The sequence below is a fragment of the Crocuta crocuta genome, unplaced genomic scaffold, assembly GCF_008692635.1.
Source record: "Crocuta crocuta isolate KB4526 unplaced genomic scaffold, BGI_CrCroc_1.0 scaffold102, whole genome shotgun sequence".
Taxonomy (NCBI): domain Eukaryota; kingdom Metazoa; phylum Chordata; class Mammalia; order Carnivora; family Hyaenidae; genus Crocuta; species Crocuta crocuta.
This window is the reverse complement of record NW_027530019.1, coordinates 4,804,407-4,827,772: the sequence shown is the minus strand read 5'-3', so window position 1 is coordinate 4,827,772 and position 23,366 is coordinate 4,804,407. Positions and strand designations below refer to the sequence as shown.

Genomic DNA, 23,366 nt, shown 5'->3' with positions numbered 1-23,366 from the left:
ATACCTTAGTTTGACACTCAAGTACCTAAATCTCTAGCAAAATGCTCTAGGTTAGAATTTTACTTTCCTTCAGCCTTTCAGTCCTATAACTCCACCTACATATATACCATTATTAAAAATTAAAAACAAAAACCTTTTCCTTGACTAATGATTGATTGTATTCCTACAAGGAGGTGTTAGCTCTAGAATTCACCCAATACTATTTGTCATAAAAATGTCAATAGTATTCCAAAGCAGCTTAAAATATTTACTTTCTAAATATAAAATATATATAACTTTAGTTCTGTGGAAATTCAATTTTCTATAACAATCTCATTGTCTATAAAATTACTTGGCTTCTAAAGTTAATAACAGATTTTGATATAGCAAAACTTTCAGAGAATATAATCATTCTTCTTAAAAAATATTCATTAATATGACATGTTTTATAAGGCAAAGAACTACCATTTTTTTGACAAGATACTGTAATCTAAAAGTATCAAAATAATGATCGATATGTAAATGACATATTCATACCTGACAGCCAAAGAAAAATATTATTCCCTAGATCTTCTTTAAATTCATCATTAAAAAGATTACTGGATTCTGGAAATGCTTCCTGGAATGTTGCATAGATAGCTTGTGCCAAACAATCAGGATACACCTACCAAAAAGAGTCATATTAGAATAATTTCATATTTTATATAGCATATCTCAACTACCAAATAATGATTATTAAGTTTGTGAAATATATATCCCTTTTATCTTTTTTAAAATTTAATTATTTTAATTAAAAAATTTTATTTGTTTTGAGAGAGAGAGTGTACATGGGGGAGAGGCAGAAAGTGAGAATTCCAAGCAGGCTACGCACTGTCAATACAGAGCCTTGACACAGGGCTTGACCTCATGAGCCATGAGATCATGACCTGAGCTGAAATAAAAAGGCAGACTCTTAACCAACTGAGCCACCCAGGCATCCTATGTCCCTTTTTTCTTATAGCTTGCTTCGGCCACTTATGATTTCTTTATACTTCTAACTGAAGGACATGGACAAAGAAGAATTGAAAATAAAGTCAATTTGGCTATTTGTCAGCATTTTAGAAAATTTAATTTGGATAAAAGGATGAAGTTAACAGTTAAGATAAAGTTTGATGACTACATTTTAAGATAAGGTTTGATAATTATTGATTTCATTTAGAAAATTTAATTTGGATAAAGGATGAAATTAATAAGGTTTAATGATCATATTTTAAGATAAAGTTTGATGATTATTATTTCATTTAACCTTGGTATTGTTATCTTTCAGAAAGTGACATGTACAGGTCATTATAATAAAAAGTATATTTATGTATTTTAAAATTTATTTTATTTCTTATGTTTATTTATTTGTGAGAGAGACAGAGTGTGAGTGGGGGACGGGGGGGAAGAGAGAGAGAGTGAGACACAAAATCCAAAGCAGACTCCAGGTTCTGGGCTGTAAGCACAGAGTCCGACGTGGAGTTTGAGCCCAAGAACATGAGATTATGACCTGAGTCAGAGTCAGATGCTTAACCGACTGACACATCCAGATGCCCCTATATACATGTATTTTAAATTTGTCATCTTCCCTCTCCCCATAAACTTTCATATCAATAAGAGAATCCTAACAAGCCATGGTTTTAGAACATAGATGTTAGTAGGATGAACAAAGTGGTTACTGCTTCTCTGAGCAAGCACCCAAGTCTTGCTACCTAGGTGCCCCTATTTATGTAATATTTAATTAAAATATGATTTACATATAACACTGTATAATTTTAATGCATACAGTGCATTATGTCAATTTGATACACTTAAAAACTGCAATATGATTACCACCATAACATTAGTTAACACCTCCATCACGTCACATAATGACCANCAAGATTGAACATAAATGTTTGGCAGTTTAAGTTTGTTTACATTTTCATTGTGAAAGACATTTTACTGGTTTTAAGTTTGTTTTACCCATGAAAACAGTTACTCAAAATACAAATGTATTTCTAATTTACAGATNGATATTGTGGTTTGTGGGTTTGAGCCCTGCATCCCGCTCTGTACTGACAGCTCAGAGCCTGGAGCCTGTTTCAGATTCTGTGTCTCCCTCTCTCTCTGCCCCTATACCGCTCGCACTCTGTCTCTCTGTCTCTCAAAAATAAACACTTAACAAATTTTTTTTAAAATAAATAAATAAATGCAATCTGTTTCTTACTCTCTGTCTGTAAGAAAGATAGGTCAAGATTGAACATAAATGTTTGGCAGTTTAAGTTTGTTTACATTTTCATTGTGAAAGACATTTTACTGGTTTTAAGTTTGTTTTACCCACGAAAACAGTTATCAACTCAAAATACAAATGTATTTCTAATTTACAGACGNTCATTTTAGCCACTCTGACTGGCGTGAGGTGGTATCTCAGTGTGGTTTTGATCTTCATATCCCTGATGATGGGGGACACTGAGCATTGTTTCATGTGTCTGTTGACCATTTGGATTTCCTCTTTGGGGAAGTGTCTGTTCATGTCTTCTGCCCATTTCTTCACTGGAATACTTGTTTTTCAGATGTGGAGTTTGGTGAATTCCTTACAGAATTTGGATACCAGTCTTTTATCTAATATGTCATTTGCAACTATCTTTTCCCAGTCCATCGGTTGCCTATCAGTTTTATTGATTGTTTCCTTTGCCCTGCAGAAGCTTTTTATCTTGATGAGGTCCCAATAGTTCATTTTTGCTCTTGATTTCCTTGCCTTTGGGGATGTGTCAAGTAAGAAATTGCTGCGGTTGAGGTCAAGGAGGTTGTTTCCTGCTTTCTCCTCTACGGTTTTGTTGGCTTCTGGTCTCACATTCAGGTCTTTGATCTATTTTGAGTTTATTTTTGTGTATGATGTAAGAAAATGATCTAGTTTCATTCTTCTGCCCATTGCTGTCCAATTCTTCCAGGNGACATCCCTGTCGTGTTTCTGATCTCAGGGGAAAAGCTCTCAGTTTTTCCCCATTGAGGATGATATTTGAAATGGCTAGATGTTTAAATTTAAAAATATCAGGGACACCTCGGTGGCTCAGTCAGTTAAAAATCTGACTTCAGCTCAGGTCATGATCTCACAGTTTGTGAGTTCGAGTCCCACATCAGGCTCTAGTATGACAGCTTAGAGCCTGGAGCCTGCTTTGGATTCTGTGTCTTCACCTTTCTGTGCCCATCCCAGGCTCACACTCTGTCTCTGTCTCTCTCTCTCAGAAATAAATAAACATTAAAATATTTTTTAAAGTTAAAAAAATAAAAATAAATTTTAAAATACCTACTGAAATTCCTACATATATTCATTTCACATTAAAAGAACACAAAGAACACAAATTCTTAAAATCATATTCAGTAGTTATTATAACAATAGAAAAGTAAAACAAAAATTTGATTATAACTATGTCCATTTTTGTTTACTATCACAGGTACTTAGCTCTTACATATAACATAAACTTCTCAAGCCCCCTTTAACAAATCACAATATACATTATAAAATAAAAGAAAAATTATTAATTTTATAGATAAACAGAAAAAAATCAAGATCATATACAGAATAATTCAACAGTTTTCACATTATCAATATGCAAACAAAATACCTGTACCACACTAAGGAGATTCTGTAAGACTTTAGGCAAGGGTATGCAATATTCTGAGAGGGGAGCATAGCTCTTCATATTTGACCATTACTTACCCTACTTCAAGGAATTTCCTTTCAAAGTAACAAAATAAGTTCTAATAAGTGTTTGAATAAAATATTTTTATGTCATTTACTCTAAAAATGCTTGGGGCGCCTGGGTGGCTCAGTCGATTAAGTGTCCGACTTTGGCTCCGGTCATGATCTCGTGGTTTGTGGGTTCGAGCCCTGCGTTGGGCTCTGTGCTGACATCTAGCTCAGAGCCTGGAGCCTGCTTCAGATTCTGTGTCTCCCTCTCTCTCTGACCCTCCCCTGTTCACGTGGTCTCTCTCTCTCTAATAACTAACTAACTAACTAAATAAATAAAAACATTAAATAAATTTTTTAAAATGCTTAGCATAACCAGTAATTTCTATGTTTACCTGAAGGAATGTATCCTTTCGACTTGCTGGGATGCTCATGAAAAGTGCCACATAACTTTCTGAAATTCTATCAAACAAAGAATCTTGATTTTCTCTGTCAGGCTTTAAAAAAAAAGTATGGATTTAAAAGTACAATTAAAAATTGAATTTGTATGCATAATGTCAGTAATTTCATTTATTCTTAAGAGGCAAATCAGTTGCTATAGTGGAATAAACATGGGCGTGGTATCAGGCAGACGTGAATTTGCATACTGGCTATTATTCACTAGTTGTCTTATCCTGGGCTAATTAGTCCTAGTTTCCTCATCTGCCAAATGTATCTAACAATACATACCTTAAAACAGCATAGTAAAATAAGGACAAGGATCATGTTTTGTATGACTTTGTATTCAAGCCCTCAGTGCAGTGCCTATCACACAGGAAGTACACAAACATTCGATGAATTACTGAAGGTTCCTCCATTAAAGTTGGCATGAGAGGCAATCAATGACTTTTACATTCTCTTGTTCTATAACCACTCTAACTCTATCTTTATCAGTAACTCAGTATAAAATTAAAGCTGTCACTAGGATGAGACAGCCACAGCCAGAAGTAGTACAATTGTGACATGATGGAAACTAAAGACACAGTATGTTGTAAGAAGGAAGAAATGTAGAGATAATAATGATTTCAATATTATAGTAAAGTCCTGATAGGATTAGCTTGGGAAGGTGACAGAGCAGGGGGGCCCTGAGCTCACCCCATCCACATTTGCAACTAGATATCATCTGCATCCAAGTCAATAGACCGGAAAGCAATCTGAAGACTGACAGAACAAACTCCACAACTAACTTTAGAGAAGAAACTGCATCTGAAAAGTCAGGAAGGTCAGAAGGGTAGAGGGAGGCTGGTAAAAGGAAGGGAGCTGCATGTCTGGAGAGAGCAGAGAAATGGGCCCTCACATCAGGGAGTTCACATAGGGAAGACTAATTTCCATAGTATTTGACTTTAAAAACTAGAGGGACTGAATTTGGGTAGATTTGTAAAACCTGTGGTACTTGGAGCCTGGAGTTTTAAAAGTTAGCTGACTTTCCAGGAGGGCAAGTGATAGCTGATTTGCCACCCTTAAAGGGACTGGAGCCTGTATAGACAGGCAACATAAAAATGGCAGTTTACACAACGCTGGGAGAAAATGGGAGACAGATCTGTTTATACAGACATCAAAGTGTGTTGGGGGACTTCTCCAAAAGTGAGGGAGTTGTCAGGCACCAACTTTCTCCCCCGCCCCCCAGCATAAGTACAGAACCACCTGTGGGAGGCAGGGCTACACAGATGCTTATAGCCTTGGACAGGGCTCAGCGTAAATTTTGTTAAAGCCACCTGCATGGTCTGCCCAGCTGCCCGGTGCACAGCTGCTGCTGCATGCCATGCCTAGCCACCACACCATGCCTGGATGTGCACCCCCAGCCACCACTGCATGCTGGGCCCAGCCTTATGTTTCCAGCTTCCCCAGCACATAGCCCTCCACTGCAGCAGCACTCTGGGAGATCCAGCACAGGCCCAGTTCCCCCATGCAAATTTTGTTAACATTGCTACCCTGCTTCCAACTTCCCCTGCAGGCACATCCCCCTAGAGCTGACCTACCTGAGACCCACTAACACTACAGGGTGGAAGCACAGCTCACAACAAGCAGAGAGTCAGTGTGTAGATGACTGCACTGAAAGGAAAAGTGACTCAGACCCACCAGCACACAGAGGATACTCTCCTGAAGTGCTAGAACACTGCACTGCAAGGCACTAGAGAACTCCTTCAGAAAGTCACTACTTTCAAGAGCAGAAGATGTAGCTGACTTTCTTAACACAGAGAAACAGACACAGAGAGGGAGAGAAAATGAGGATACTGAGAAATTTATCCCAAATGAAAGAACAGGACAAGGCCACAGCCAGCAATTTAAGCAAAAACAGTTATAAGTAATAGGACTAATAGAGAATTTAAAACAATCATCATAAGGATACTTACTGGACTTACTGGACTTTGAGAAAAGAGTGGAGGCATGAGTGAAGCCCTTAACATGGAGATAAGGAATAACATAGCAGAGATGAAGGGCTCAATATATGAAATGAGAAACATGCTTGATGGGATGAATAGCAGGATGTCAGAAGCAGAGGAATGAATTAATGGAACAGAAGACAGTAATAGAAAGTAATGAAGCTGAACAAAAGAGAGAAAAAGTTATGCAAAACAAGAATAGACTTAGGGAGCTCAATGACTCCATCAAATGTAATAACATTTGCATTATAGGAGTTCCAGAAGAAGAGGAAAAGGGGAGCAGAAAACTTATTTGAAGAAATAATAGCTGTAAACTTCCAAATCTGGGGAAGGAAACATACATCATGATCCAGATCCAGGTACAGATAACTCCTATCAAAATCAATAAAAGGAGATCCATACCAGATATAATGTAATTAAATTTGTAAAATACAGTGCTTAAAAAAGTCGTAAAAGCAGAGAGAGTGGGAGAACTCAAAGTGCTGAGTGGGAAAAATCTGCAGTCAAGAATATCTAGTAAGACTACCATTCAAAATAGAAGGAGAGAGAGTTTCCCAGACAAACAAAAACTAAAAGAGTTTGTGACCACTAAACCAGCCCTGCAAGAAATATTAAAGAGTACTCTTTCAGTGGGAAAGAGACCAAAAGTGACAGTAAAAAGGTAGGAAACCCAAAAGCAGTAAAAATGAATATTATAAAAAAATCAATCAAAAACATAATATGTGACACCATATACCTTAAACACGGGGAGAAGAAGAGAAAAGAATGGGTTCAAATGTAAACAACCATCAATTTAAGATAGACTGCTATGTGCAGAAGAGGTTATATACAAACCTAACGGTAACCATAAACCAAACCATTACTAAATATGCAAAGAATAAAGAGAAAGAAATCCAAATGTAACACTAAAAAAAAAATCAGCAATCAATCAATAATTACTTTGAATGTAAATAGACTAATGCTCCAATCAAAAGACTGAGGGTGATAGAATGCATTAAAAAACAGAAAACAAAAAACAAGACCCACATATAAGCTGGTTACAAGAGCCTCATTTTAGACCTAAAAACACCTTTAGATTGAAAGTGAAGGAATGGAGAAACAACATGCAAATGGATGTCAAAAGAAAGTCAGAGTATCCATAGTATCCACAGGACAAAACACACTTTAAAGCAAAGGCTATAACAAGAGACAAAGAAGGACACTATATAATAATAAAGGAGACAATCCAACAATAAGATATAACACTTGTATATTTATGCACCCAACATAAGAGTACCCAAATGCATAAAAAAGCTAATAACAAACATAAAGGAACTAATCAATAATAAAATAGTAGTAGAAAAAACTTTAACACCCCACTTAAATCAAGAGACAGATCTCTAAACAGAAAATCAGAAAAAATACTTTTGAATGACACTCTGGAACAGATGGATTTAACAGATATGCTCAGATCATCCCATCCTAAAACAGCACAATTCACATGGTTTTCAAAAATCAGCTCTTTTCAAATGCACATGGAACATTCTCCAGGTTAGATCTTATATTAGCCCATAAAACTGGCCTCAACAAATTCAAGATCGAAGTTATACCATGCATCATTTCTGACCACAACATTATGAAACTAGAAGTCAAACATACACAAAAAAAATCTAAAAAGACTATAAATAAGTAGAGTTTAAATAACAATGAATGGGTCAACCAGAAAATAAGATAATAAATTAAAAAGCATATCAAGGCAAATGAAAATGAAAATACAGTGGTCCAAAACCTTTGGAAAGCAGAAAATGTGGTCCTAAGATGGAAGTTTATAGCAATATAGGCCTATATCAGGAAGCAAGAAAAACCTCAAATAACAACCAAACCTTACAACTCCAGGATCCAGAAATTGAAAACCAGAGGAAGGAAGGAAATAATAAAGATCAAAGCAGAAATAAATGGTACAGAAACTAAAAAAAACAAGAGAAGAGATCAATTAAACCAGGAGCTGATTTTTGAAAAAAATTCAGTCATTGATAAACTTCTAGCCAGACTTATCAAAAAGAAAAGAAAAAGGACTAAAATAATTAAAATCACAAAAGAGAGAGGGGAACTAACAACAACACTACAGAAATACAATTATAAGTGAATATTATGAAAAACTATACGCCAACAAATTGGACAACATAGAAGACATGGATAAATTCTTAGAAACATGTAAACTACCAAAACAGGAAGAAATAAAAATATATTGATAACAGCAAAGACATTGACTCAATAAAAACAAACAAACAAACAAACAAATAAGCCAAAACTCCCAACAAGTAAAAGTCCAGGACCAGATGGTTTCTTAAGCAAATTCTAACAAGCATTTAAAGAAGAGTTAATATCTATTCTTCTCAAACTATTCCAAAAAATAGAAAAGAAAGAAAAACTTCAAAATTCATTCTATGAAGCCAGGATTATCCTAATACTAAAACCATATATTTTAAGACACCACTAAAAAAGAGACCTATAGGCCAATATCTCTGATGAACATAGATGTAAAATCCTCAATAAAATATTAACAAACTAAATTCAACAGTACATTAAAAAAATCATTTACTGGGGTACCTGTGTTGCTCAGTCAGTTGAGCATCTGACTCTCAGTTTTGGCTCAGGTCATGATCTTATGGTTTATGGGTTTAAACCCTGCATTGGGCTCTGTGCTGACAGCATGGAGCCTGCTTGGGATGCTCTCTCTCTCTCTCTCTCTCTCTCTCTCTCTCTGCCCCTTCCCTTGCTTGTGTGCACTCTCTCTCAAAATAAATAAATATTTAATTTTTTAAAAAAGCATACTTGCATTCTGGGAAGAAATCTCATTGATCAGAGTGTATAATCCTTTAATATGCTGAACTGAGTTTGCTAGTGTTTCGTTGAGGATTTTTGCATCAATATTCATCTAAGAGGATATTGGTCTATAGGTTATTTTGTTTCTCATAATATCTTTGGCTTTGGTATCAGGGAAATGCTGGCCTCTCTAAATATGTTAGGAAGTGTTCCCTCCTCCTCAATTTTTTGGAGAGTTTGAGAAGGACTGATGTTAATTCTTGAGTGTTGGTAGAATTCATCAGTGAAGCTATCTGGTATAGGGCTTTTCTTTGGAGGTTTCTAATTACTGATTCAATCTCTTTACTAGTCAGTTATAGGTCTATTCAGATTGTCAATTGCTTCATGATTCAGTCTTGGAAGAGGATATGTTTCTAGGAATTTGTCCAATGCATATAGGTTATTTAATTTGTTATCACATATTTTTTCAAGTACTCTTATAATTCTTTTTATTTCTTCCATAATAGTAATGTCCCCACTTTCATCGCTGACCTTAGTAAGTTGAGTCATTTCTCTTTTTTTCTTAGTCAATCTAAATTAAGGTGTGTCCATTTATTGATCTTCGTGAAGAACTAACTTTCTGAGTTTTTTTTTCATTTTCTCTATTGACTTTCTATTCTCTATTTTATTTATCTCCATTATAATATTTATTATTCAATTCTTTATGCTAGTTAGGGTTTAATTTGTTGTTCTTTTTCTAGTTCCTTAATGTGTAAAGTTTGGTTGTTGATTTGAGATACTGTTTTTAAATGTGTTTACAGCTATAAACTTTCTCTTAGCATTGTTTTTGCTGTCTCATAAGTTTTGTCGTGTTTTTATTTTCATGTGTCTCAAGGTATTTTATAATTTCCTTGTGATTTCTTCTTCAACCTATTGGTTGTTTGGGAGACTATATATATTATGTATGTATACATATTATAAACATATAATATATAGATAATGTTTATTTATTAATTTTAGAGACAGAGTGCAGAGTCCAAGTGGGGGAGGGACAGAGAGAGAGAGGGAGACACAGAATCCAAAGCAGGGTCCAGGCTCCAACCTGTCAGCACAGAGCCCGATGCAGGGTTCAAACTTGTGAACCTCGAGATCATGACATTAGCTGAAGTGGAACGCTCAACCGACTGAGCCACCAAGACGCCTCTAGGAGCTCTTATATATTAATGATGAGAGTATTAATTTGTACACTCAGCTTGGAAACAATTTAGCATTACCTTGTTAAGTTGATTTTCATACCTAACAACTCAGCAATTCTATTTCTTCTTCACGTATTCTGTAATTTCTGTTTTGAGACCTAGGCATCTTCATTTGACAGTAAAAACTGAGGGTAGTTATGCTTGGAAAGAGGTATGCCTCTTCCTTTGTTAGACTTTATGGGTTTCGGTTAATTAAGTTAAGTATTAAGCTATATTTGGGTTTTATTTCTGCTATGATTACTATCNCAAGACGCCTCTAGGAGCTCTTATATATTAATGATGAGAGTATTAATTTGTACACTCAGCTTGGAAACAATTTAGCATTACCTTGTTAAGTTGATTTTCATACCTAACAACTCAGCAATTCTATTTCTTCTTCACGTATTCTGTAATTTCTGTTTTGAGACCTAGGCATCTTCATTTGACAGTAAAAACTGAGGGTAGTTATGCTTGGAAAGAGGTATGCCTCTTCCTTTGTTAGACTTTATGGGTTTCAGTTAATTAAGTATTAAGCTGTATTTGGGTTTTATTTCTGCTATGATTACTATCTGTGAAATACAAGCTTCCAATTCTTCTCGAATTACCTTGTTTTTACTATTCCTGAAGGACCAGCTTTTGGCTTCATTAATTTTAATTCCTTCTTTGTTTTTCACTTTTTACTTTTACTGGTTTACTGTCTGATCTTTACTATTTCCTTCTGCTTATTTTGGGTTCATTTATTCCTCTTTTTCTAGTTTCTTATGATAGAAGCTGAAGTCATAGTTTTTGAGAGCTTTATTTCTAATATAGACATTTCAATGCTCTAAATTTCTAAATATTGCTTGAGTTAAATCCCACAAATGTTAATGTGTATATTCCTTAAGTTCAAAATACTTTCCAAATTCTATTTCTGGATTCACCCATGGTTATTGAGGAGAATGTTATTTAGTTTCTAAATATTTGAGGATATTCTGCAGTCAAATGCTCTACCACTGAGCTATACCCCCATAAATATTTGAGGGTATTCTGGATAGCTTTCTGTTGTTCATTTATAACATAATTCCATTTTGGTCAGGAAACATACTCTCTATGACTTAAATATTTTAAATTTATTAGGATATTAGGAAGTTTTCCTAGCCTAGAAAGTAGTGGGTAAATGTCTAATGTGTACTTGAGAAAAATGTGTATTCTGCTGTGTTGGGAGAAATATTTAATAAATGTCAATTAGATTGATCAAGCTGGTTGACAGTGTTGCTCAAGTTTTCTGTATCATTACTTTCTGTATATTCTACCAATTATTGAGAATGAGGTGTTAAAACATCTCGTATACTTATGAGTTTTCCTATTAGTAATAATGATGAATTGACCAATTTTTCATAATACAATTACTCTCTTTTTTCCTGCTAAGATTTTTGCTTGGTTATATATGGCTTTTCTTGTTGTTATATGGGTGGGAATAATGTGCTTTCCAAATTTCTGAATCTTTTGGACTGAGCCCAAGTCCCAAAGGCAATTTTTAAAAATATTAAGTATATTGCAATACCATTACTGAAGTTATCTTTGAAATCCACATTAGTCTTAACTTCTCTGAAAGACCTCTAGATTTTTTAAAAGTTTATTTATTGAGAGAGAGAGAACACACACGTACGTGGGCAAGCAGGGGAGGGGCAGGGAGAGAGAGAATCCATGCAGGCTCTGTGCTGTCAGTGTAGAGCCAGATGCAAGACTCAAACTCCCAGATCATGAGATCATGACCTGAGCAGAAGTCAGATGCTTAACCAGCTGAACATCATCAGGGAAACTTTTGTTAATTAGCCTATACACTGGCTCCCAATTTTTGGAACACTGTGTTCTCTCAATTAATATAATAATAATAACAATAATGATGATAGATATATCCATTAAACACTATATACATAACTCCATGTAAACAACTTTATGTGTAGTTTCTCATTTAACTCAACAAACATACAAAGCATGTGATTTTTTTTATTTTATGAAAGATTTAGAGATGTAAACAACTATTCTAGGACATATTATTTACTAAGTGGATAAGGATAAATTTGTTTTTGAAAGTCAGATCTCTCAATTCTACTGTATTGAATCTCATACTTTATTTATATAGTGTATAGTGTTTCAAAGTTTACTAGGCATCTTCTTATTCATGTCACTTTTAATACAACAGCTTTAGGGAAAAACAGCAGAGTATATGTAATTTTCTACCTGTTTTATCTTTTAGAGATGAGATAAGTGAAGTTCAGAGAGTGTTTTGACTAGCCCAAAGTCTCACAATAATTATTTCAGAATACCAGATTTAAAATTCTAGTTTTCTGGATCCAAGGTCAATATTTTTTCTATTAGATCAAGTTACCACTAAATCATAGGCAATAAATAAAGGAAATATGCTTTTATATTAATCATACAACAATTACTGAAGTATGTTTTGGAGCCACCATGCTGAAGCATACTATATTCTAGAGTATGATTATGTATTTTGTCACGTAAATGATTGGTAATTCAACTGAAAAAGTGGTTTGTGGTTTTACTATATTCTAGGTATAAAATCAGTACTATTTATTCTTCATAAAATGTACCCCAAGATAGATAGAACTTATGTATTTTGCATCCATCTAAAACAATATTACAGCTCAAAAGAGGAGCTTATCTAACTAAACAAATAGTCAAGGAATGTCTCTATCCCCACTTTATATAGTTCACTAGCTTCAATATAATATGTATTTGTAATAAACTCTCTTAGGAAAAAAAATCATAGATAAAATGCAATGAACAAAACAGATGAAAGAGGAATTGTTCTCATTAAATCATGGAAAGTTTGCCTCACTTTGAGCTGGATCCCTAAATTGCCCCCTTCAGTTCCCTAGAACACTAGCAGAACACTGATTCGGCTGAATTATATATTCCTTCTCAAAACAAGTAAAAAATCATGACACTAGAAATGTTATTAAATTATAATGTTTTAAAATTATTACTAATTACATTTTAATTTCAGAAAATCACTAGTTTCTAGAGAATAGCTTGGTTAAAGATAAAAAATTCTAATTCCTTGTTATTCCAAAAACAATGTGTGTTTGTTCAAAGTAATAAAATACTATTATTGCCTGACAAAACAATTACTAGAAACACTGCTAGATTATGTTTCCTTCAAAAACGTGTTACATATAATCTTAACAGATTAAAGTGGGAATGTAAGTTTTCTCTGCTTCATAGAAAAACATAATTAGGCACCCAGATCTAGAGATGGAAATTTAAGGTAATGAAATTCTCCTGATTTCACAAATTTCCCTATATAACGCTATATCCAGAGCTCCTAACAATATCAGAAATACAGGACAGATAATCTTAACCTAGAATTACATTAATTATTCTAACACATAGCACTAACTGAATGGTTTGTATGTAAAACTGGTTAACACCCATTTCCTCATGGTACAAAATTCCTGTGACAATCCATAAGCAGCTTTGTGTGAGTAATTTGAGCTAGGGAAAGGTAGAGAGTGGAGTCTATTTTTAAGCTTCTTTGATGGAGTAGCACATCTTCTTAATGATTAGACCGTGACCTCAGGGTTGCTCTATCTGTCACTCTCCCAGATCCAGAAGCCATACGACATTGGTATTCACTACTTTTCTCAGGCTCCCATATCCTCTAAGACTCATGTGCTTTTTATTTCCATTCTCTTATTGTTTCCCAGATACCTCTCCCAGATATCCAGATGTATCTCTCTTCTTAATCCTAATTAGAGTTTTTTACCTTTCTGAATCAAGTAAAGACCCTATATCCATCTGAGGTGTGTACTATTTTCCAAATGAAAACTCCTTCAATGTCACTGATTTACAGTGGGTTTTCTGTTTACCTGTTTGTCAGCATATTATATTACTGAGTTAAGCTACAGTTTATTATTCACTACACTCATTTCACCAATTTGTTTCTGATTAATGAAGACTTGGTATCTTTGAAATCCACATTAGTTTTGACTTCTCTGAAAGACCTCTAGATTTTTTTAAAGTTTATTTATTGAGAGAGGGAGAGAGAACACACATGCGCATGGGCAAGCAGGGAAGGGGCAGAGAGAGAGGGAGAGAGAGAATCCATGCAGGCTCTGTGCTGTCAGTGTAGAGCCAGATGCAAGACTCAAACTCCCAGACCATGAGATTATGACCTGAGCAGAAGTCAGATGCTTAGCCAGCTGAACCACCCAGGTGCCCGAGAAAGAACTCTAGATTTTAAATAGGATTTTCAACATGTGCAGAACACTTAAAACCCAAGTTCTGTGAAAGGATCCAGAAAAACCTTTTTTTTTTTTTTGTACTACTGCTACTTCTACTACAAAATTCGTTGTGCTGCAAATTAAAAAAAGAAGTTAAAAAAAATAACACCATACCTTAAATTTATGCAGAAACCACCACCAAAAGGAATCATGTAAAAGAGCAATAGAAGCTTCGGAGAGAAAATGGGTCTTCCAGATTTTGAAAACCTTTTCCTATGGAAAAAAAGACACATGGAGATCAAATTAAAATACACTATAAAATATGTTAATATAAATAGGCTCTATATAAAGTATGTATTCAGTGGTTATAGACTAGCACTGTTCAATAGAAATTTAGTTGAGCCTTGTACATAATGTTAAATTTTCTAGTAGCCACTTTAAAAAAGTAGAAAATGAAATTAATTTCAATGACCTATTGTATTTCATTAAATACATTTAAAGTATTATCATTTCAACATATAATTGTTGTAAAAATTTCTTTTTTTTAATGTTTATTTTTGAGAGAGAGAATGTGTGAGTGGGTGAGGGGCAGAGAGAGAGGAAGACACAGAATCTGAAGCAGGCTCCAGGCTCTGAGCTGCCAGTACAGAGCCCAATGCAGGGCTCAAACTCACGCACCAGGAGATCATGACCAAAGCTGAAGTCAGATGCTTAGCCAAAAGAGCCACCAAGGTGCCCTTGTAAAAAATTCTTAATGAAATATTTTACATTGTTTTGTGGGAGTAGGTGTTTAAAATACTGGATAAATTTTATATTTATAGCACTTCTCAATTTGAACAATAAATTTTTATCATAAATACTAGATCAGTATTTAGACTTCATAAAATACATAGTTGTGATTTTGCTCTAACTGAAAGCTTTCGATAACTGAATCAAGCATCAGTTTTAAAATTTATATATGTTAATTAAAAGAAATAAAATAAAAAATTCATCTCAGTTACACTAACCACATTTCATATGCTCAACAGTCAGATTTGCCTAGTAGCTACTAAAATGACATTGCAGGCTAGAGCAAGAACAGCAAAACTTCCAAGATAAATGCTACAATTTCCTTTTTATACTAAAGACAGATACCAACAATCTTGGAATTCTACTCCAACAAGCCCCATCATAAGTCTAGACCCCATCTAAACAGAGTGTACTCTTCAAGCAATTGATCTATTCATGGTGACTATAAATTGAAATCTATTTATGGTGATTATAAATCTTGGTTTAAATAGGCACATTCAATAGGTCATTTTATTTTAGTGATTTACTAAAAGTTTTTAAATGCCAGATCCATTACAGTTCAAGACATACTTTAATGAAATCCATAGGTATGAATTCCTGTTCCTCAAGCATAAGTCTACAAAAAGACATCATGCAGACTTTTATATCAAAAAGATTAGTTGTCATGCATTCTGTGGAGGCACAGGCCCCTAATTATAGTATGGAGTACATGGTAACAGCTTTAATTTAGTACTTAGTACTTAACAGCTTAGATTCAGTACTTCTCAATTACTAAGAAATTTGTAAAGTACATAAAGAAAAAAAAGCAAATAACTGAAATACAGGGAAAAGCTGAACACTTTTGTTTAAATTATTTGCAAATTTTAAGCAAAGATGCTTTTTAGTGTACACTAACTGCATGATTGCTTCTATTCTAAGTTTTGGCTATGTCTAGTATCACTAACTTCCATTTTAAGTAAAATTTCAAAGTCTTTAAAGTATATCAATATTTAGTCAAAACCACCAAAAAAATGGAAATTGCCCCAAAACCCTAAGCACAACTGAATAAGTTAAAAGGTTCTATCCTCTCCTCCCACCACTCTGTGATACTTTTTTTGATTCAAGTAAACATAAAATCACCTTAAAACCTAGATTATCTAACTTGGAACTTTTTTTTCCTAACATTGAGTCTAGGTTGGACAAAATTACTTCTTTCTTTTGAATTTCTATTCATGCATATCAGTATGCCTGTGGCTCAGCTTTCTCCTCTGATTCAAAATATAGGCCATTTTTCATTCACTTTGATTCAATAAAACGTTTACTAAGCATTACTTGTAACCACACTTCTGTTTTCGGTGGCACAGGGGATAATATACACTTTCTCTCATCAAGGAACTTAATTAATAACTGTATGCAAAGGAACGTGTTTGGATGGGGTTAGGTGAATTCATCAATTCCATGGATTCCCATACTTTCAGTCATGTAACAGTAGCCCTACAACGTTCTCTTTCCAAGTTTCAGATCCATAAGTTCAATCCCCTGGTCTGTTATTGTAAGCATTTCTATGAAATAACTTTCTCTGATTATTTTTATTTTCCTAAACTTATTCTCTTTAATCTCATAATTTATCTTAATGCCATTGCATTGTACATGCTATAGTAAACCAATTTAAATTCTTTTTTGAAATCAGATAGGGATCTTACCAAATAAAACACTGGGTATCTATGCCAAGATATACCCAGATGCTTGTCATTCTCCATCCACCCTCTACCCATATCTACTTCCACTCTTCACTTTCCTATTTCTTTCAATAATGCAAGCCTCCTCCAGATTAACCATATTAAAAATTCCTCATAGCTGCACTTTTATGCCTTGTTTATGTGACTGCCTTGTGATTTGTGTTAGGTGTACATGGATCCGTATTTAATATACAGTAGTACCTTCTTAGAACATGGAATGTTAGATTTAGAAAGAATATTATAGATTATCTAGAACAACATTCATAAACTTATTTGAATCACAATTTATAAATTTTTTTATAACAAAATATTTTTCCTGAGACAACTGTGGAAAATATAGTCAGAGAAAAGAAATATAATATGCTCATGATCCGGGCATAACTGCAATTAGCACCTATAGCATTTCTCTACAAAAATGGGATCAGGTGATCATATAAAGAGGTCAGACTAAGTCTTAACTGTCACCAAAATCCCATAAAATATAAAAGAGATTGCAAAACATTTGTATTAGCATGGAAAATAAGAAAGAGTGTCAGTACTGAATCTAGAGTTGTCAGTTGAGGTGTTCTGTAGTTGCCTGAGGGGTAAACAGAAGATCCAAACCAGGTCAGTCAGACTCTACTTCTTGGAACACTGCAACCACTAAGAGTGGCTTAATGGCTGATCTTGCTCCTTCTGATGGACTGTTGTAGGAGAGGAAACAAACAGGGATTTTGTGTTGAGAAACAAAGAGGCACAGGAAGGCTGGAGGTGAAAGATGGGGAAGAGGGCCTACCAGGGGCCAACTCCATCTCAGAGAATTGTCTGAAAGGAATCTGCTTGGGAGTACAGGGAGCATTGTTTAAGCCTGTAGGAAATGGAAACCTTGTTAGGTGACTGCCTAAAAATTAAGTGGGAAATCAATATCAGTAACCACACAATTTTCATCCTACCCTTGGCAACCAATGGGCAATGATCTAGTTACCTTCCTATGCCTGAGTTTTTCAATTGGCTACCCTGTGGAGATACTACTAAAAAATTCCCCAGATACTTGGAGGATCAAAAGGCGGTGTTGTGGGGAAGGGCTCTCATGAGTTATTTTGGGGTCAAAATAAGCAGACTAAAATATCTTGAGCTGATAAAGCAGGAGAGGGAGGGGAAAACACTTGTTACAGTCACATGCCAAGGTAATGCACAGTAGCAACCTCAGACTCCTGAGGCAGTAACAGAGTCTGATACATTTTTTTCTGGTGATCAGGGTATTAAATATCACTGGTCTTTTCCTGCCAGACATAATGCTCTCAAAATTCAATCATGCATATGCTTAACACCTAATTTGTCACAGCTTTAAATAAAGGTCTGATTCATTAAATCATATTCTCAAAATGTATCATACAATAACAATGTTTACGTACATCAAAGTTATGGGCTTTTAAAATAAAAAGATAAATTCGTTCAGCATCCAAATGTCTGGGTAGTTTAGTAAGCTCGTTTGTTTTGAATCCTGAGAAGATGCAACCCTAGAAAGTGGGAAGTATCACAGAACAGTAATTACTTCACCCTTTTCAATATAGTAGTCTCACAGAACTACAGAAGACAGACAAATATTTAACTATAATACACTAACATAATTATTTTACTTTCTCTTTTTAAAATAAGTGAAAAATATTTATCCTACCTTAAAAAATCTTCATACTTTCTGATTCTCTGAAATTAAGAGCCCTGGCATATTCATATGCCAAATCCAAAAGCAAAACAAAATCATATTTCAGAACCAACATTGACATAACTCACATGATCAAGAATTTTAGCTAAACTACCCATAAAGAAAGACAGAAGGAGAAAGCTTCTATGCCTATACCCACCTCTTTCTCTCAGGGCTCCTGAGCTATAGTTACAGCTTCCCTTCCTTGAGCTATAGTTATAGCTACATCCATGTTACTGTAAACATTCTTTATTTCCAAATAATACTTTTTTAAAATGTTTATTTATTTTGAGAGAGAGAGAGAGAGTGGGGGGCCAGAAGAGAGAGAGGGAGACAGAATCTCAAGCAGACTCCGCAGCTGTCAGCTTAAAGTCTAATGCGGGGCTTGAATCCACGAACTGGGAGATCCTGACCTGAGCTGAAACCAAGAGTCAGATGCTTATCTGACTGAACCACCCAGACTCCCCTCGACATAATACTTTTGATACATAATCTCATAGAACAGAAATTTTAAATACCTCTACAGTTTTCTTCGTCTCCATTTCATGTGAAAGCTGGAAAACATTTAAAATAAAATCTTTAAAAATTCTAAATTAAATTTTTATATTTTGTAAATTTGTTCAGATAACTTGTATGGGTGTGTGTGCATGCGCACGTGTCTATCTCCTACTGAAGCCTAGAATACTGTTGCTGTGCTAGATGCTAGGAATACAAAGATGCTCCTTGCCCTCAACCTAGTCATAGTTCAAGAGGGGAATCAGATATGTATACAAACAAAACACCGAGGGATAAAGGGCTATAACAGAAATATAAAACTACTTATTGTACTTTTGGCTCACTGGGAAATAAGACTCTAAGGTGAAATTTAGTGTTCAGAATGTCTACTGGGAGTGCCTTTGGGATCCCTATTTATGGAAGGCAAAGAGAGAGGCATAATAAGGAAGTTGGTAGTCAGCTAAAAAATATGCCTAACAGCCTCAAAGGACTGTATAAAGGGCTTGAGAGCTGAAACGGCTCATCACAGTTGTCCTGCATTGGGTTGAAATAGCTAGGCCTTTCTGCCTCCAACTTGATGAGTCAATGGATGTAGGTGGTTCCTGGAAGAGTATGTCTTTAGAAGAGAAGTTCTCTGTAGGTGAAGCGACCCCTAAAAGGGGCTGACAGCTTATCGGTGACCCCTAAAGCACTCTTAGCAGCCAGGGCAACAGATCCTTGACAGGCAGTCTGTGTGGTGCATCTCTATGTCCACCATACTACTTTACAAAGAATAAGTAGCCTTCTGTATACATTAGTTTTTGATCATCTAGACATGTTGATAAATTGTTGATTAATTTCCACATCCCTACTTCCTCCAGGAATAACTAAGCTTACAGGCAAATCACATACATAAACACACATGTTATACAATACATATATCAGAGGAAATGACAAAGGAAACAAATTTGAAAGAATGATAGCAGATTGCCAACTGAAAGAGGATGACATTTTTGACATTTTAAAAACTAGGAAAAGGAGCAAAAAAAGAAAGATTATTTAGAGAAAATAAAATGAATTATGATAAAACAGAAGGCTGTATGTTTGAGAGCTACAGATATAATAGTCAATGAGGATGGGGTCAGATTTAGAAATATGTTAATGTTAATCTCAAAGTCCAGGCTTTATTCTGGTGGAAGCAAAGAAATACTAGGAGTTTTCAGGGAGCACAGTAATAGTAACACAGAACTAGTTCTTGATTGTACAACCTGGAAAAGATACCACAAAAATATAAATAACACATGTTAAAATCTAGATTAAAAACTCCAATAAAACACATTTAGAAATAAAAATAATTAAAACTTTTGTTAGTGTAATTCATCTAAAGGTCATTGCAATAGATCCTCAAAAGTTATCTGATAAAATTCAAAAGTCAGAATTTTTGAAGTTCCCTTGAAAATTAAAAGAAATTACCAGTGTTTTCATGTTCCCACAACCTAGAATGGATTACTGTTGACATTTAGTATTTGTTTAAGACTATTTTTTTAATGTTTATTTTTGAGAGAGAGAGAGAGACAGAGCATGAGCAGGGAAGAGGCAGAGAGAGAGGGAGACACAGAATCTGAGGCAAGCTCCAGGCTCCAAGCAGTTAGCACAGAGCCTGATGTGGGGCTCAAACTCATGAACTGTGAGATCATGATAGGCGCCCCTGCTTAAGACTATTTTTTAAAATAAAATGTGAAGTTTATATAATAAAGTATAAAGTTCAGTTTCCCTTTTTACCATGATCTCTACAGTTCTATTAATGTGTTCCCTTCCTTGAGATAGTCACTATTTTGGGGCGGGGGGGGGTTGGGTTTGCATTCCTTCCATTCCATTAACCTACTTTTACCAATGTGTGTACCTATACATGAAGAATATAAACACTTCTTGAGTGTTTTTATTTTTTATTATTATGTTTTTAATGTTTTATTTATTTCTAGGAGAGAGAGAGAGAGACAGCGTGAGCAGGGGAGGGTCAGAGAGAGAGGGAGTCACAGACTGAAACAGGCTCCAGGCTCTGAGCTGGCAGTCAGCACAGAGCCCGATGCGGGGCTTGAACCCACGAACCGCAAGATCATGACCTAAGCGAAAGTCGGATGCTTAACCGACTAAGCCACCAAGGCGCCCCTCTTGAGTGTTTTTAAAACTTAAAGGAATGGTATCAACTGTACATATTATTTGGTAATTTTCTTTTTTTTTTTTTCATTTAAATTCAAGTTTGTTAACATACAGTAGAGTCCTGGCTACAGAAGCAGACTCAGTGATTCATCTCTTACATGTAACATCCAGTGCTCATCCCAAAAAGTTCCCTCTTTAATGCCCATCACCCATTTACTCATCCCCCTAACCACCTCCCCTCCAGCAACCCTCAGTCTGCCCTCTATATTTAAGACTCTTATGGTTTACCTCCCTCTTTGTTTTTATCTTATTTCGCCTTCCTTTCCCCTATGTTCATCTGTTGAGTTTCTCAAATTCCACATATGAGTGAAATCATGTTATCTGTCTTTCTCTGACTTATTTCACTTGGCATAATACCCTCTAGTTCTAGCCACATTGTCACAAACGGCAAGATTTCATTCTTTTTCATCGCCAAGTAGTATTTCATTGTGTATATTCCACATCTCCTCTAAAACAAACTACTTGGAAACAATAGATGTTGGCGAGAATGTGGTTAAAGGGGTGTTCTATTAAAAATAGAACTACCTTACGAACCAGCAATTGAACTATTAAGAATTTATCCAAAGGATATAAAAATACTTATTTAATGGGGCACATGCACCCCAATGTTTATAGCAGCATTTTTAACAATAGCCAAATTATGGAGAGAGCCCAAATGTCCACTGACTGATAAATGGGTAATTTGCTTTCTTTCACTCAATATTATGTTTTGACAAATTACCCAAGTTGATGTTTATGAAATCTGTTAACTTCCACATAGCTTTCTTGTCAACCTACCTAATTCCCCCAGCAAAATATAAATAATAATTAAATTAGCAGAAGTTCATAGTTAACTTTTGCCAAACATCCGAAGGATAAATGATATCTCTCTCTCTCTCTCTCTCTCTCTACTATCTACCTACCTATCTATCTAGAACAAATGATATCCCAATATAACTACTATATTCTATAGTTTATAAACTAGAAAGGTAAATATAGCTAAGTAACTCATTTTCTGGGATTAGTGCAATTTTCATAAGAAAACCAAAAGAAAATCATATTTTATCAAACATGGATGCAAACATCCACACAAAATAATAGCAAATCCAATCCAGTAATGTAATACCCCAAGATCGTAAGAATAGAACAGAATATTGGAATATAAGAATGGTTCAACTTCTGAAAAGCTACTAATGTAATCTGACACATTCATAGCTTAAAGGTTGAAAGTAGCTTCTGCTATCATCACAGTGGATTATTTTCCTCTCCATTTCAAACCATGGAGATTTTTTTTCAAGTACTTAATCAAGGAGATATCTATAATCTCTATCAACATCACATCCGCTTATCTTTAATAAACTAGGAATAAAAATAAATTTTATTAATCTAAAAAGATTGTTCTCTAAACATTCAAAATGATGCTTAATAGCAAATTACTATCATTCTTTCTAAATCAAAGACGAGAAACCACTAACACTAGTGAATAGTATGCATATACCAAAAAGAATTACGTATATACCAACAATAACCCACTTAACAACATAATGGAGAAACAATCTGAGTGACACTAGTAATTAAAATTTAAGATACCTAAGAATAAATTTAACAGGGAATGTTTAGAACTTATATGAAGAAAATCACATAAGTTTACTCATGATCTAAAATAAAATTCTTATGTTTTACTCCCTTACATAAAAATTAACACGAGATGAATTAAAGAATTAAGCACACACACAATTATCTGTAAGAATAATAAAACAGAACACAGTTGAAGATATGTATGATCTTATGATGAAGAAAGCCTTATTAAATATTATGGCACTAAAGGCCAGAAAACTTCAATAGAAAATTATAGATCCATTAAAAATATAAAATTCAATATGACAATAAAAACCATCTTTGGGCTAAAAGGCAACAAAGAAAGTGGCATAATATGTATAACACATATTACTGAAAGTTAATATTTTTAAAGCATAAACTGCTCTTAGAAATGAAAAAAGAACACCCCCCCCATGGCCAAAGTTCATAAATAAGCAATTTACAGTAATAGAAACACAAAGACTAAGAAAAACCTAAAGTATCAACTTCATTAGTAAAACATATGCAATTGAAACATTTATGCCAATCAACTGTGCAAACATTCAAAAATATTAAATGTTGACAA

At 34.6% G+C, this 23,366-nt stretch overlaps 2 protein-coding genes across 13 annotated transcripts in view; one reads left to right on the top strand and one right to left on the bottom strand.

The window, feature by feature from the left end:
- Nucleotides 1–23,366, top strand: part of DTWD1 (DTW motif tRNA-uridine aminocarboxypropyltransferase 1) — a 164,034-nt gene that overhangs the window by 101,856 nt on the left and 38,812 nt on the right. The gene's annotated exons all lie outside the window — the stretch shown is intronic.
- The window catches only part of FAM227B (family with sequence similarity 227 member B), a 160,872-nt gene that overhangs the window by 116,200 nt on the left and 21,306 nt on the right, over nt 1–23,366 (bottom strand). For 9 of the 12 annotated variants that reach the window (XR_013335211.1, XM_077764439.1, XM_077764436.1 and 6 more), the window contains 5 exons: nt 19,048–19,083; nt 18,240–18,344; nt 14,513–14,611; nt 4,066–4,167; nt 517–643 (listed from right to left, as the gene is read on the bottom strand). Coding sequence is in view for 11 of the 12 variants with exons in the window: in XM_077764439.1 (XP_077620565.1) it covers nt 517–643; nt 4,066–4,167; nt 14,513–14,611; nt 18,240–18,344; nt 19,048–19,083 (469 nt within the window). In the remaining variant the exon portion in view is untranslated. The remainder of the gene's footprint in view (nt 1–516; nt 644–4,065; nt 4,168–14,512; nt 14,612–18,239; nt 18,345–19,047; nt 19,084–23,366) is intronic. The other 3 variants (XM_077764442.1, XM_077764441.1, XM_077764443.1) reach the window with 3 other exon arrangements.